At 35.3% G+C, this 16266-nt stretch overlaps 2 protein-coding genes across 3 annotated transcripts; one reads left to right on the top strand and one right to left on the bottom strand.

Annotated features, from left to right (window-relative positions):
* Positions 1–2416, top strand: LOC105420419 (Tetratricopeptide repeat (TPR)-like superfamily protein). Its single transcript, XM_011623946.3, has one exon. It carries the CDS (start codon positions 257–259, stop codon positions 2213–2215), a length of 1959 nt encoding a protein of 652 aa, XP_011622248.2. The 5' UTR covers positions 1–256; the 3' UTR covers positions 2216–2416.
* Positions 2417–4016: 1600 nt separating this feature from the next.
* Positions 4017–12288, bottom strand: LOC18422230 (OVARIAN TUMOR DOMAIN-containing deubiquitinating enzyme 5). Of its 2 annotated transcripts, none has more exons than XM_011623933.3 (3): positions 11900–12288; positions 10555–10869; positions 4017–5026 (listed from the first exon to the last, which is right to left on the bottom strand). In XM_011623933.3, exons 2-3 carry the CDS (start codon positions 10686–10688, stop codon positions 4156–4158), a joined length of 1005 nt encoding a protein of 334 aa, XP_011622235.1. In that variant the 5' UTR covers positions 10689–10869; positions 11900–12288; the 3' UTR covers positions 4017–4155. The 2 variants fall into 2 exon arrangements, with proteins under 2 accessions (XP_011622235.1, XP_006827245.2); XM_006827182.4 differs by having other exon boundaries at positions 10555–10849; positions 11900–12170.
* Positions 12289–16266: the final 3978 nt, after the last annotated feature.

The raw sequence follows: 16266 nt of genomic DNA, 5'->3' as shown, positions 1-16266 counted from the left end.
GTACGCTCTCTTATCTTTAGATGAATCTGCAAATTGGTATCTTTTGAAACTATGAAATGGAGATGCATCTGCAGATTGGTATCTTTTGAAACTATCAAATGACATTGTTTACCATTAAATTGAAGGAGGGTCATATCCTCCCCCTAACCCTAAGATGAAATCTGGGGTATCTTCCATCTTTAGTCCAGTGCTTTGGCCTTCAAGTTGAATGTCTTAGAAGTCATTCATGAAAATACCGTTATTTGAGTAGTTGGAGATGTCGCAGAGCAGCATGAACTCCATGTTCAGAGACTGCAAAACTCTCAAAGACCTCAAAAGAATCCACGCGCACACCATCAAAACTGGTTTCATGTATGATCCTCTCATACTCGGAAAGCTACTCCTTTTTGCGGCTACCTCAATACCGGACGCCATTGATTATGCTCAGCTCCTCTTTGCTCAAATCCCTTCTCCTGATCCATTTATGTGGAATACTCTTATTAGAGGACAAGCTGATAATAATCCCCATGACTCCATTAAAACCTATTACTCCATGATAGAAGATGGCATCAAACCAGATAACTTCACATTTGCCTTCATCTTTAAGGCTTGTGCAGGCCTTCAACCCTTGCGCAACCCTTGTACAAAACTCCACCCCCATGAACAATCCACACGCCACCCAGGTGCTCAACTTCACACCCATGCTATTAAGCATGGGTTTGATAGTCACCTCTATGTTCAGACCACCCTGGTGAGCATGTATGCATCATTGGGTAATGCCACCCCTGCGCGCCAAGTCTTCAATGAGATGCCATGGCCAAATGTTGTCTCTTGGAATGCAGTTTTGGGTGCATGTTTCAAGTGTAGAGATGTGAAAGGTGCAAAAGAGCTTTTCGAGAGAATGCCATGGCAAAACTTGACATCATGGAACACCATGATTGCTGGTTACATGAAGCTTGGTGATATTATTGAGGCTGAAAAAGTGTTCAATGAAATGAACGAGAGAGATCTGGTCTCTTGGAACACCATGATTGCAGGTTATTCTCAGAATGCATGGTGCCACGAAGCCTTATTGTTGTTCTCTAAGTTGCAGGCCTTTGGTTTGAGACCTAATGAGGTGAGCTTAACTGGGGCTCTCTCAGCTTGTGCTCAATTGGGGGCGGTAGAGTATGGAAGGGTGATACATGGGTTTGTCAATAAAGCTGGGTTTGATCATATAGTCTCTGTAAACAATGCACTTTTGGATATGTATGCCAAATGTGGAAGCATGGATGATGCCAGGATGGTATTTAACCTGATGAGTGAAAAAAGCCTGGTTACCTGGACTGCGATGATGGCCTCTCTTGCTATGCACGGTCATGGCATTGATGCCATCAGTCTCTTCCATGACATGGAAGCATCTGGGACAAGCCCAGACGAAGTCACCTTCATCGTGATTCTATATGCTTGTAGCCACGCAGGGATGGTACAAACTGGTCTTGAATATTTCAAGATGATGGATAACTACAGACTCGTACCAACGATGGAGCACTATGGTTGCATTGTTGATCTCTATGGCCGTGCGGGCCTCTTAAAACAAGCATACAAATTCATTGTTTCGATGCCTATAGAGCCCAATGCGGTCGTATGGCGCTCATTACTCGGAGCATGTAGCATCCATAATGACATTGAAATCGCGGTGCGTGTCAGGGAGCATCTCTTAGAGATGGAGCCGCAGTACCCGGGGGACTATGTACTCTTATCGAACATTTACGCAATGGGAGGTCATTGGAAAGATGTGGCCTCTCTGAGGAGGTCCATGAACCAGCAGAGGATCAGGAAAACTCCGGGATGGAGCGCCATTGAGGTTGATAAGGTGGTGTATGGTTTTACGGTGCGCGATGAGCTAAGTGGTGTTGCAAAGGAAGCTCACTTGAAGTTAGGGGAGATCATGTCGAGGCTTAGGGGCAAGGGCTACGTTGCTGAGATTGTCAATGTGTTGCATGATATAGACGGGGAAGAGAAAGAGGAGGCACTTTCTAAGCATAGCGAGAAGCTCGCCTTAGCATTTGGGTTGTCGAGAATGGGAGAAAGGAAAGGGATTTTAAGAATTGTCAAGAATTTGAGGGTTTGTGGAGATTGCCACACTGTGATGAAGCTTGTGTCAAGTGTGTATGAGAGGGAGGTTTTGGTAAGGGATCGGAGTCGGTTTCATTTGTTCAAGGATGGCTCTTGCAATTGCCATGATTACTGGTGAGCCCCAAATAGTTTTTGGTCGACTCACCCCGGTGCCCTTAAAGCACATTAATCCGTTTCCTCATCAAGATGGGGATCTTGAAAGAACTGAAATGAACGACTCCAAAAACCCTCTAGAAGTGATCTTTGAAGAACAGAAGATGCGATATTTGAAAAAACATAAAATTCATGGTCCAAAGTATAAGATAGAACATTTTTTAAAGCTCTCTTTTTTATTTTATTTTAGTTTATTTTTTTTTTATGATTCATGATGGTGGTTGAGATGAAGACCAGTAAATTATAATAGATGCATCTAGACACGCTACAAAAAGAGAGATACTGCCTTTTAGAAACTCACTTGAATTTGTAAGAGTGGAAATTAATCGGTTTTTAAAAAACTTCAAAAGAAACTTGCCCAATAAGAAAAAGAGAAAGCTTTCTATGTTCCTCTTACAACATGGAAGTTCTATCCTTCCCTTTATCCAACCTTTCATTTTTGAATGGAGGGCTAAGATTGTCCCAACCCTTCATTTTTTAATGGAGGGTTAAGATTGCCTCAATCACAATGTCACGTCTATATACTATTTTTTTTTTTTTATAAACTATTTTGACACAAAATTTTGGAAGTCCATTTCTCTATTAAACTTGCACTAAAGAAAAATATAAAAAAAATATTTTCAATAAAATAAAATAACCAAAATACCCCTGAAAGTTTCACGGGGTATTTTGTTTTTTACAGGTGCACCCTAATGAGGAGACGACACGTACCAAATTTCATATTCAAAAAATTTGTATTAAAAAAAACTAAAAAAAAAATACTTTGAGGCTTCAGATCTAAGATCAAACAGTGAGTGTTTCTTTTGATAAAAAATGAAGAGCTGGATGGTAGGGGTAGAATGGAACTTCTATGTTATAGGGAAACATAGAAAGCTTTCACATAAGAAAATATGAGTGCAATTTCTAAATAAGAATTATAAAACCCTGAATTTCAGTTGGCACTTGCGATACCTATTGAAAATCGCCAGTCATATGTACTGTTCAAATGAATGTAGAATTCGTGGCCATTCTCTCTCTCTCTTTTTGAGAAGTAACTTCTTAGGTCCCATTGGACCTAAACTGAGTCATAATACATTTATGTATTAATTTTTGAGATTGTATACAATGAGATCATTTACTTTTGATACAAAATGATCACAATTACTTACAATCATCCAATGCAAAATTTGATATCTTGAAAGTGTCACAAATCTGAAAAAATTTCTTCTGAAGTTTGAGCTCGGTCAATAGAATAATTGCAGCCACTTAATTTCACATCCAAAATTTCAATGTTTAATGTTTATTTCCTCAACAATTTTTTCTTCACCAAATTTCACATCCAAAATTTCAATGTTTAATGTTTATTTCCTCAACAATTTTTCTTCTTATCATGCAGTAACAACAAAAGCAGACCATTAGTAAATGAACTTTTTGCTTCATTAAACCATCCGGATTAATCGTGACAAATCTCGTACCAAAAAACAACAATCGAATCTATCAAAAAATACATTCCCCCCTGACGTACATCTAACACATGATGGGAAATATATACATTGCCCTCTACTTTAAGTCACGATCTTGGCTGAGGGTATATGCTCTTGACTGGGCACAAAGATCAAAATAATATTTTTTGAATTATATGACCCTTTGTTTTTTGATAATGAACTATGAAATTTATAAGCCGTCAGATTGATTAAGAGTGATTGTAACTTCCTTGTACAAAAAATGAATAGTAAAAGTATAGTTTACAATCCCCCTATGATATTATTTGTATAATAAATCTAATAGAACAAAACTGTGATGATATATATTCATACTGCCACATGACTACATTATAAAAGTCTACAAATATAAATAGCATTGATATTCCCCTTCCTTTTGTCCAAACCAAAACCACCAAAATAACCCCTCCCATTAAACTTCGACCTAGCAATTCTCGCAGGGAACCACCGAATTATAGTGCTCACCTAGCCCGAAGGCATGCCTGTGATAAGACAACATAATACTAGGGTTACATGAGCCACTAGCCTCTGATTTGTATTCTTTTCCCATTTCAACATCAGGAAATGACCCTGAATATATCACAATGTGTTTCTTCAAGCAATGGGTGAGAGCCCCAAGTTCCAATTGCCCACCCCAAGCTGCTGTTGATTCGACTTCTTTGCAATACCTCTCAAACCTCTCCAATGGTGAATCCTCAGAACTAACCTCAAGTTTACAATCAGAGAGAAAGAAGGGGAGGAAATTGGATGCATTCTCTCTCATATAATTGGCTGCCATCTCTCTAAGATCTTGGTAATTGTAATTGTTGCCTGCGGAGAGAGAGAGTTGGTCCTCGACTGCTCGATAGAGACAGTGACCATCAGGTTTGATCTCATTTATTGTAAGCCCGAGCGGTTCGAGTTTCTTCTCGAGCTTCTCATTCTCTATCATTCTATCGCTGATCATGTTGCTCTGTTCTTCTTGTATTCTTTGTTCTCTCTCTACTTCTTGCTGTTCCCTTCTGCTTCGCCTCCTCTTTGCACCCTTTCTGGATTTAGCAGAGTCGGTGCCATTGTTGCTCACTGAGACCCCAGCTATGGCCATGACCAAGTTGTCTAGGTTTCCGGCCTCCTTGTTGTTGCTTCGATATCCCATAGAGGCAAGCTCGCCGGCTTGCCTTTCTTTTAGTTTAGAAGAAAGCCCTGAGATTTCCTCTTCCACTTGCTTATTCTTGGCCTTTTGATCAGCCTTGCTTCCTTTAGCAGCTGCCTTCCTCAAACTAGTCTCCTTGTTCTGAACCTCAGCGATCTCTTTCCTGAGTGAGTGAGAGAGAGAGAGAGAGAGAGAGAGAGATCAACTATTTGTAATGTCTTGCAGAACATGATTTTGGAAATGAACAAGCCATGGTGCGTGTAGAGCGCAAATCATGTCATGATGGTGCACTAACTTGCAAGCGTGAATTGAGATAGCATTAAATCACAACCTCATTAAAAACAAAAAAGAAGGGAATCACTGTTTCTCCCATGCTTTCTACATGTCTAATCAAGCACTGAGACTCCAGAAAAAGAACAGTTTTTTCTTTTTATTGTTCTCTAGAAAAGAAAAGTTTTGGGTTTCTCTAGAAAAGAAAAGTTTTGGGTGGGCACCTGAACCTCATCGTTTTGTTAAAAATCAAAAGGGGTAATATTGTCTTTGATAACATCTAGACTAGGTCAATTAACATCTTAAGAGTAGTAACCTCAGGTTAAAAAAGAAAAACATAATCACTTTTGATATTACATTAGCACCAAACAGTACTCCAGCCACTGTTCGTTATGATAATTAATATGTTCCACCTACATAAATATTCTAAATAAGATTAAGCTTTCATCAGAGACAGATCTATTAGAAATTCTTTCTTCTGGAGCACGTCAACCGAGAGTCCTTCTACATGTTGATTTTCTCCTGCCCTAAACTTAATCAAGAAATGGAAAAAAGAAAGAAAAAATTCCTGGCTCCCCAAAATAGCAGATGCTTCATTGTAGTTCTCATCCTCCAGACCATTTCCAAAGTAAAAATATTTACTAATCCCGACAGCCCTTACTCTACCACCACATTACATTCCTTTTCTCACCTTTTCCATGATTTTAACATCTCACTCTAATATCGTTCAAATACATGAACCTGAATTATCGAAGGCCAAACACTCAGTAATCATTTTGTGTCAACATCTTCATTTCAAATGTAACATGATGATCACCAAAACCAGATCTCATGTATTTCTAAATACAACCATCATCATTTTCCTCGAGTAGATACAGTCATCATTGTTTTATTTTAATAAGAAAACCTTCATCATTGTCTGATTGGGTCGGTAGATATAAACCCCCCATTCAACATTAAGTTCCAGTAATTTACACAACAACACAATCATTGTTTTATTTTAACAAGAAAACCATTGTCTTATTGGGTCAGTAGATATAAACCCCCCATTCAACATTAAGTTCCAGTAATTTACACAACAACACAACATAATCTTTGTCAAAACCACTGAGACATGTCAAGGCAGAGAAAAAATCCATCAAATTTTTAACAGAAGTATTAGGCAGTGAAGAGCAAATCTCTTAAAAACTTCTTTTTTATTGGGAACCTCATTGAAAGCTCAATGTTCCTTAATGTAATTGAGCTGCAAAACTTTCCTCCTGGAGGCTTCATTCTGGTTTTCAATCTCAAGAATCAACATTTGTGATTTATTTCCACTCACAAAAATAATTGTGAGAAGACCTGAGTTACATGTTAAAGGCTATTGGGGTCGATTGGTGAAAAATCAGCGAGGGTTTATAACATTCACAACTATTGTGCATTCATATCAATATAAACAAGCAATGAAAACTATACAATATCAAAGCAAGAACATGGAATGAAAAATACAGCAACATTCAGTCTGCAGAGCACAAAAATTTAACGTGGTTCGGTCACAAATCGTGACCTACATCCACGGGAGAAGGGTGTGAGACTTTACTTACTGATTTGGGAAGATTACAAAGTGAAATCGAGCTCAAAATATCAATTTCCAGCAGCCCTTTCTCACTCTAAACAGGGCCAAAAAACAAGGCACCAAGAACACCCAAAAATGGATTCTCTTTAACACTTTCTCTCACTAAAACAGGGCACACAGCAAACCCACAATGAAGTTCAAGCCTTTTGCTCACTTTCTCTCTCTAAAACAGAGCATACCAAACTCTCAAGAGAAAACCCAATTGCAGCCCAATCTCTCTATCTTCTTCTCTCACTCTTTTTCTCTCTAAACAAAAGGGTTTTCATCTCTTTAAAAGAGTAAAGTTCCTACAACACCACAACCATAGGATTAGATGCAATCCAATGGCCTAAAATAAAAGAGAGAAAAGTTAAATAAAACTCCCACATGTGTGATTTGTTTTCACGCATGTAACAAAGGCATCCAGTCTGCCACACCCCTAGTACAGAGAATGTCTAAAAAACACATTAAACATCCTTTACTCGCGAATAGAATTATAGAAGAAAGACAAAGAATAATGGAGCTTATGTATCTAAATCTAACAATTTCCTGCAGTATGAACAGGATTCCCTGGTTGAAAGGCTCAAACTTAAACTTTGACGAGTTAGTGCAAGGTAACATCTTTCTTTCAGGTCTTCTTTGGATGAGAAACTTGAGTTAGCAGATTTATTCACATTTGGCATCCAAGGCAATGGATTGAATGCCATAAAATGGCCTAAGAGTGCTATAGCAGTTGGTCATATGCTAAATGAGATTTCTACCAAACAAGCAGAGCAAAGAAATCGCGGATGATGATGGACCCCATAGCATCTCATCTCATGGTTATCTAACTTAGTTGTTCTCTGAAATTTTTTTCATGGAGGGATTCCCAAAGTTTCTATCTCCAATATTTTGAATAGAATATAGAAAGATTGGAACTATACCAATCAGTGTTACAAAAAGTGGACCGCCCACCTAGACGGCCGCCTAGGCGGTCCAGAAGGCCTGGGCGCACCCAGGCCTAGGCAGTCAAACTGGGTGGCAGTCCCTGGGCGGTCGCCTAGGATTTTGTGTCCTTTTTTTTTCATTGTATTGTTTTTTTTTTAAATATAAAGAATTTGAAATTTGAAGGATGAGTTTGAGGTTTATTTCAAACCTAAACCCATAAGAACCCATTTTAGAAAGAAAGAAACCTCAAAAAACTAAATTTTGTGACTTTCATTTGATCGAAGTGTTTCTCAAAGTTACGAAAAACGGATCCAGGCATCACCCAAGTAGATTTCATTTAGTTTTTGAGTTTTATAATCCTATTAGAGGGTGTTCTTTATTATTTTAGCTCTAAAAAACATCTCAAAGGTGAGAGTTTGGAGTTCGAGTAATCAAAGTAAGTGCAAAACTTTCTTTTTTAGATTGCTTGTTTTATTTTGAGATGTCTTCTTTAGGATCTAGTCGAAGTGGAGATCCGGGTTGGAATATGGATATAATAAGAATCCAAATAACAAAAATTGCATTATATGCAATTTTTGTGAAAAAGATATGAAAGGGGGCATAAACCGGTTTAAAAAACACCTTGGTGGTATTAAGGGGGATGTTGCCCCTTGTAAAAATGTTCCTGAAGCTATCAGAGAGGAGATTAAGCAATATATGAGCTCTGTAAAACAAAAACAAGAACAAAATCTTTGTCATTTGAATAGGTCTATTTTTGCTACTTCTAGAAGAAGTGATCCAGGCTGAAAGTATGGTTATAACCCAAAACCAAATGATAAAAATTATATAAGGAGTAATTTTTTTGAAAAAGATACCAATAAAGGTATTAACCGATTCAAGAAACATCTTGCTGGTATTAAAGGGAATGTTGTTTTTTGTAAAAAGGTTCCTGAAGCGATTCGGAATGAGATTAGACAACTTCTAAATTTAAAAGAACCATAAAATGATGAAAATGAGCATTGTTCTGTGGAAATATCTTCTCCAGGTTCTTCTAGCAGTGGTGATCTGGGTTGGAAGTATGGTTATAACCCGAATCCGAATGGAAAAAATCGTATTAAATGTAATTATTGTAGAAAGGATACTAATGGGGGCATATACCGGTTTAAAAAATACCTTGCCGGTATTAAGGGGGAAGTTGCCCTGTGTAAAAATGCTCCCGAGACTACCATGGAGGAAATTATATAATATTTGAGTTCAGGTAAGCACAAAAAGATAGAAAAGTGTAGAGTAGTCAAGACTCCTAGAGCCTCATCTGCACATGCTAGTAAGAGGGAGGTAGAAGAAGAGGACGAAAAAGAGGCAGATTAAGAAGAAACAGAGGAGGACGAGCGTTATATTGAAGAGGGAGATGACTTTGATGATGATGGCCTCGATTCTGATGCATATGATGAAGCTTACCCTATTCCTTTTGATGATAATGATGATGATAATGACTGAAACTCTTGGTGTCGAGTGTTGATTGTTGACTGTTGAATTTTGTGTTGATTGTTGAGTGTTGACTATTGTGTCTTAGACTGGATATTTTTTGAATTTCTGAATATTTTATTTTTCTTTTTAGTTTCTAGTTCTACTCTCTAGTTTCTAGTTCTACTATCTAACTTTTGTGTGTACTGTCTACAGTGTATCAGACTATCAATGTATGCTTGTATGGTTTTACTGTTTTAGCATCGTATGAAAATATGGATTATGGTCTTATGGATTATTAAAATTCTCTTCTCGACTTCTATCTTTTTTTTTTAACTGGGATTATGGTCGTGTGGATTATCAAATTCTTATGGATTATGGTCTTATGGATTATCAAAATTCTTATAGATTAATCATTATCAGTCATCACTCATCAGTTTTTTCATCAATTTTTTTTTAATGGGCCGCCCAGATTCTGGACGCTCACCTAGGTGCTAGGCAGCCTGGACCCCCTTGGCCACCTGGGTGCCGCCTAGCGCTTTTTGAAACACTGATACCAATATTTCTTATGGTGAGCAACTATTACCAATATGAGCTTCTACATTTGCATCCAGTGATTAATAAAACATTCTCAAATATAATTCAACAAACCCAAAGGCAATTGAAGTGAGACTCTAAAGTTCAAAATATGATATTAAGACATTATTAAGATTGTGAAAGTCACAATAAGCAACCAAGGGAAAAATTTGCTGAGTCCTGATAAATTGAAAGGAAGAGAAACTAAAGTTCGTGGAAGGATGAAGGCAATCAGCTACTCATTCATAAGTGCCGGTAAATCAAATCCCAAGAGTAGTGACATCAAAGCAGCAAACTCATAGAAGAGTTTCTTTTTGCCTTAACCAGAAGGATTATGCCATGCATAACAAGCTGCTTGTAAATACAGGTTTAAGAAAAGCATATGCCAATCACATTTTCCTTTTTTGGATCCATTATGTTTGATAAATTAAGCTTATGTAAATCTTTAATGATGATCATAGATGATAGACAATTGCTTCAAGACACCAAATACCAGAAATTACTAAATTTTAGTGGAAGAAAAAAAAAACTAATATTGACCAATACCAACATGCAAGAAGGAAAAAATAAAATCTTATTCCCATAACCCAGAATTGATTTCCTTGCCTCAATGGAGAGTAATATTCAGATGCTCTAACTATGAACAAATATCACATCTCATTGCTAAATTCAATAAATAAAACACTAATATTATCAACATTTTCAGTTCAATCATATCAGGAGCCATTTTGCTTCAAAAGAAGGCCACTGATTCACATAAAACCCTTATGCTCAAGATATATTTGGCCTAAATATCATAACAAATGGATTCAACGAACTTAAATTGTAAAACGAACAAGAGAAGGGAAGAAAAAGAGAGAACAAGTCTCTGTAAAGCATACCTGTGTCTAGCAAGCATTTCATCTAAGGTTTCGTGCTTTTGCTGAGGTGGGTTCTCTACAACAGCTGGAACCTCTGAAACACTAACCCTAATTTCGGAGGAGCCATGGTCGAAGGCGCCCTCCATTCTCTTCATTAGGGTGTGTTTAATAATTTTCTCTGCAGTTTCCCTGTGATTCTCCCTGCTGCTGACTTTCCTGGAATTTGGGAGAGAGTGAGAATTGGTAGCTTGAAAGTGGGGATCCCTATTTGATAAACTGTGGTGCTGCTATTTTCGCCTGTTTGGTAATGTTGATGCTGGAAAAGCACGAAATAGCCTGTTTTAACAGTTCATCATGAATTTCTATGATTAGATGCGTGTAAAGTATATTTTTGAATAAGATTTTCTTGCTACTACCAATCTAATGCATTTTTTACAATGTATGGTTAAGATTGAAATTTAATCTCACATCTATGTAACTTAAGAAATAGCCTCAATAAATTGCAACAAGCCTCAATAAATTGCAACAAGTATAAGGAACCAGAGAGGTGGAGTTAATCACACAGAATTCTTAAGCCAAGTAAAACTAAAGTAAGTTCCCAATCACCATACTCTTGCAATTTTTATGTTATGAGAAATCAACGAGCAAGAGACATGAAAAAGAATATAGAGACTAAAAGAACTAAATTGCCTATGAATATTACAAAGAAAGAAAAATAACCGAGAGAGCTAACATTAGAGAAGTATCACAAATGATTTTACTACAAGAACAACATCAATAAATCGTACAGCTAAACATACTAATCTCAAAACTCCGCATGCTTGATATACAAGTATAAAACAGCATTGTGTGCACTGCAGAATATGTATTAATAAAGAGCAAATTTCAAAACCAAAAAATGAGAAATCAACATGCGACAACATCTAAAACAGAAACTAAACTAAAACAAACCAAAGAAGGTAAAATACTTCAAACTTACAACTTCCAAACTGAATTATATGACAAACATCCCAATTGAATCAAGAAAGATCTTGTCACATACATAATGAAGTAAACAGAGTTAAAAATTTCAATTTCACGGCTTTCTATTACCCAGTGAGAGATAATGTCATTTCAACAACGGCATAGCAAAAATAAACCCCAGACCTTGTCAAAAGTAACCGGAAAAACCCAAGAATATATTATTCTGCAAAGGATATTCTTCCATAAATTTCAATCAAATAAGAAAGTTCTATGTAGACTTGGGGTTAATCTTGTTTGAGGTTAATCAGAAAAGAAAAAAGAACCTAAATTAGAAATAAAATCTTATTTAGATCTGGGATTATCTTTTTATGCTCTAAAAATAAAAAATTTAAAAAGGACTCACTGTAGCTTTCTCTGAGCTCTTAGCTTGTAGCAATGGGGGGGACGAGGGGAATAGACCTGAGGCGAGGAGGGTATGAGTTGCTGGAGGGTTGAGCTTTGTTGGGGGGCGGGCGAGTGACAATGGATGATTGAGTTGTTAGGGTTTTGAGTGAGAATTGAGAAAGGGTTAGAGAGAGATGGATGGCTGAGTTTTTTTCTTTCAGAGTGGTGAGCGAACCAGGATTTTGCGTTGAAGAGCTTTTGCCGTCATGAGTTTTGGAAAAAGTTTGCATGGGGTAACAACCTTATAAGGTGCACCCCAAAAGGCCATAGAAAAAGGTTGTTTAAAATTATCCAATTTATCATCTTTATCAAGAAAAAAAAGTATATCTTGTAGCACATTTTTTTAGACCGGCTATTTTTTAGATTTTTCAAGTGCTCATAGATATACTACATTTGCATTATTATTAGCTTTCAATTTTATTATAGGAATGAAAAATAGATTTTTTAGTTTATAATAAAAATTTTGACACTAAAAATTCTTCTTTTAATAAGATTTTGAGGTGCATCGCCATGTCCCACAAACTTTCCTACCTAAACAGTGTTTCAGAAAATATGGCGGTTCCAACTTTCTACTTTATTTTTTTTTTTACTATTTTCAAACTAAAAAAAGCTATAGTATATGAGAAAATCGGGAACTTTCCCAGATATTCACAGGTATCAAACGCCGCCTCCTCAGGACACCTGAAAACACCAGTGATATTGAGCTGGACCGTGCTCTGTACAACTATATTTATTTCTAAGAAAAGTAAAGTGGCAAAAAGGACGAATATTCCCTCTTATTATTTCTCTATAAATGCTCAAATTCATCGTCTAGACCTTTGGATATAAAAAAAATTAATTTCAAACATTAAAAATAATACAACTTGTAGTGTATTATCTAGACTATCTATTTTCTACTTTTTTTAAGTGTTTATGGATGTACTCGATTTGCACTATCTAGACTATCTATTTTTTAGTTTTTTTAAGTGTTTATGGATGCACTCGATTTGCACTGTATTTAGAGCTTCGAATTTCACGATTAAATATGAAAACAATTTTCCGGACAATCGTAAAGTTTTTTGACACCAAAACTACATCTTTTATCATTATTTAGAGGTGCGCCTTATTGGAATTGTCTGAGGTTGACGCCTTATCAAACTACACCTGAAAGGAAAAAAAAAATCACTTATGTGGTCAAATTGACTAGTTTCTTGATAATATTGTTTAAGAAGATTATTTCATTTAAGTACCTCTTTCAATTTTTGTTGGAATTGCTAAATATATTCTTGTTTTGATTTTGGAATCTCGAACAAGTATCTCGCTAATTGTGCCAAACATAGTGATCTAAACAGATGACATAAACAAGGTAAATGCCTCACGATTCATAATCTTTGATGGGTAAAATTTTACATAGTATTTGTTTAATGTGGAAGAATGATGAGGAATCCGGTAACCACTTATTTCTGCACTATCCTTTTGCAGCTAGTATTTGGCTTTGGGCTTTCTGGTTATTGGGTTTACTTCTTTTGCTACCAGAGAATTTAATCGACGTTGTTCACCATCTCACCATTGCAAACATGCCCTCCAAAGGAGTTTTAATTTGGAAAATATTTATAAGTGCTATCATTTGGTAGATTTGGTTGGAGTCCAATTTTGATGGGTCTTTCTTAACATTGAATGTATTATCCTTCAGGCTCTCTGGGATTGTTCTCTTCCACCAATGAGGGGCGAGAAGTTTGTTGGACTGACATTTTTGTTAACTTTATGAATTTAGTTTTCTCTTTTATACCGATATGTCATCCTCACTTTGTTTGTTTGGAAATCTCCCTGGTAGGCTTTCTCAAACTCAAATTTTATGGTAGCTCCTTTGGCAATCCGTTTGGAAATCTCCCCAGGTAGGCTTTCTCAAACTCAAATTTTATGGTAGCTCTTTTGGAAATCCGAATCCAGCTGAAATAGGAGGATTGCTTAGGAACCATGAGGGGTGAGTTATTTTGTTTTTTATGCGGGTCCTTGTGGTCACACCATAGCCAACCAAGCTGAAATCTGCTCCCTCTTCCAAGGATCGGAACTTAAGAGACTTGGGGCCAGTTCTGGACACACCTTAGCCAACCAAGCTGAAATCTGCTCCCTCTTCCAAGGATTGGAACTTATCGTTAGTAAGAGACTGAAATCTGCTCCCTCTTCCAAGAATTGGAACTTATTGTTAGTAAGAGAATTATGCATGGTTCAAAAGTCGGCGGAGTCGAACCGGAACTTATTGTTAGAATTGGAACTTCCGAACTTATTGTTAGAATTGGAACTTCCGAACTTATTGTTAGAATTGGAACTTATTTCTTGGAACTTATTGTTAGTAAGAGAATTATGCAGTGATTCAAAAGTCGGCGGAGTTGAACCGGAACTTATTGTTAGAATTGGAACTTCCGAACTTATTGTTAGAATTGGAACTTATTTCTTGGAACTTATTGTTAGTAAGAGAATTATGCAGTGATTCAAAAGTCGGTGGAGTCGAACCGGAACTTATTGTTAGAATTGGAACTTCCGGAACTTATTGTTAGAATTGGCACTTATTGTTAGTAAGAGAATTATGCACTGATTCAAAAGTCGTCGGAACTTATTGTTAGGAAGAATCTTATTGTTGGTAAGAATTATGCAGTAATTCAAAAGTCGGCGGAGTGTCGGCGGAGTGACATCATGAATCGCCATGTGACATCATGAATCTCCCGATTCTTCGATTCATGATGTCATGGCCCGCCGATTCTTCAATAGGCATTTTTGTAAATTTTAAAAATTACAGAAACTTAAGAAGCGCACACCTCGCCATGTGACTCCTCACTTCACGCGCGTTACCCTCATTGGGTACAAAGAGGTATTTATTCACTATAGCTTCTTTTTACTTCTTCGATATGGGATAATGTGAAGGTATTAACTTGAAACATTAATATATTATATATTTTGTTTGCTCTTTTAATATTATTAAGTGGCATGTGACTTACTAGTTATCAAGTGCGTTTTGAGTGTGGAGGCATAGGTTTGAATCCCCTTGGGAAGAAAGGTTCTCTTATCAATTATTTTTCTTATCAAATTTATTTTTTTGACGTCAAATTTTTTTCTTATAAAAAGAATGAAAGGTTTTTTTTTATCAATTTCGTTTTTTGTCAAATTTTTTGACGTCAAATTTTTTTCTTATAAAAAGAATAAAAGGTTTTTTTTATCAATTTCGTTTTTTGTCAAATTTTTTGACGTCAAATTTTTTTCTTATAAAAAGAATGAAAGGTTTTTTTTATCAATTTCGTTTTTTGTCAAATTTTTTTCTTATCAAAAAAATGGAAGTTTTTTTTTATCAATTTCGCTTTTTGTCAATTTTTTTTCTTATCAATAAAATAAAAAGTTTCCTATAAAAAATAAAATAAAAGGTTCTTATCAATTATTTTTCTTGTCAAATTTCTTTTTTTTGTCAAAAAAAATAAAAAGTTATTGTCAAAAAAAAAAAAGTTCTCTTTTTGTCAAAATTTTTTCTTATCAAAAAAATAAAAAGTTTCCTATAAAAAAAAATGAAAGGTTCTTATCAATTATTTTTCTTGTCAAATTTCTTTTTTTTTTACAAAAAACTAAAAGGTTTATGTCAAAAAAATAAAAGGTTTTTGTCAAAAAAAAAAAAGTAATACAAAGTTATTGTAAAAAAAAAAAGTTATTATAAAAAAATAATAATACAACAAGTATTTTTTGTCATAAGAGAAAAATGAAAGGTTTTTTTTATCAATTTCACTTTTTGTCAAATTTTTTTCTTATAAAAAATATGAAAGGTTTTTTTTTTTTTTTTTAATCAATTTTGCTTTTTGTCAATTTTTTTTCTTATCTATAAAATAAAAAGTTTCTTATTAAAAAAAATGAAAGGTTCTTATCAATTATTTTTCTTGTCAATTTTTGTTTTTTAGTCAAAAAAATAAAAGGTTTTTGTCAAAAAAATAAAAAGTAATAAAAATTTATTGTAAAAAAAAATTTTTTTATAAAAAAAAATAATACAACAAATATTTTTTGTCCAAAAAAAGGTTTTTGCTAAACACAAAAAAATATGTAATACGACAAACACTTTTTGTAAAAAAATAAAAAGGTTTTTTTCAAAAAAACTAAACTGTTCTTATTAAAAAACCATTCTTTATTGTTGTCCATGTATGATTATATACTTTATCCATGATAGTTCCATGATTTTTATTTTGTGTGCTGTATTTTAATGGTTAAAATAAGTTCATGTAGAGAAAAAATATCTCAATATTCACATATTGATGAAAAAAATGAAAATTAATAATGTAGTACCTCGCTTTCTTATTGATTCCTAAAAAATAA

Source organism: Amborella trichopoda, chromosome 4 (genome assembly GCF_054954075.1).
Source record: "Amborella trichopoda isolate Santa Cruz 75 chromosome 4, AtrichopodaSantaCruz75HAP2 v2.0, whole genome shotgun sequence".
Classification (NCBI taxonomy): domain Eukaryota; kingdom Viridiplantae; phylum Streptophyta; class Magnoliopsida; order Amborellales; family Amborellaceae; genus Amborella; species Amborella trichopoda.
Note: the sequence above shows the minus strand (reverse complement) of the source record. Positions and strands in the feature narration are given on the sequence as shown.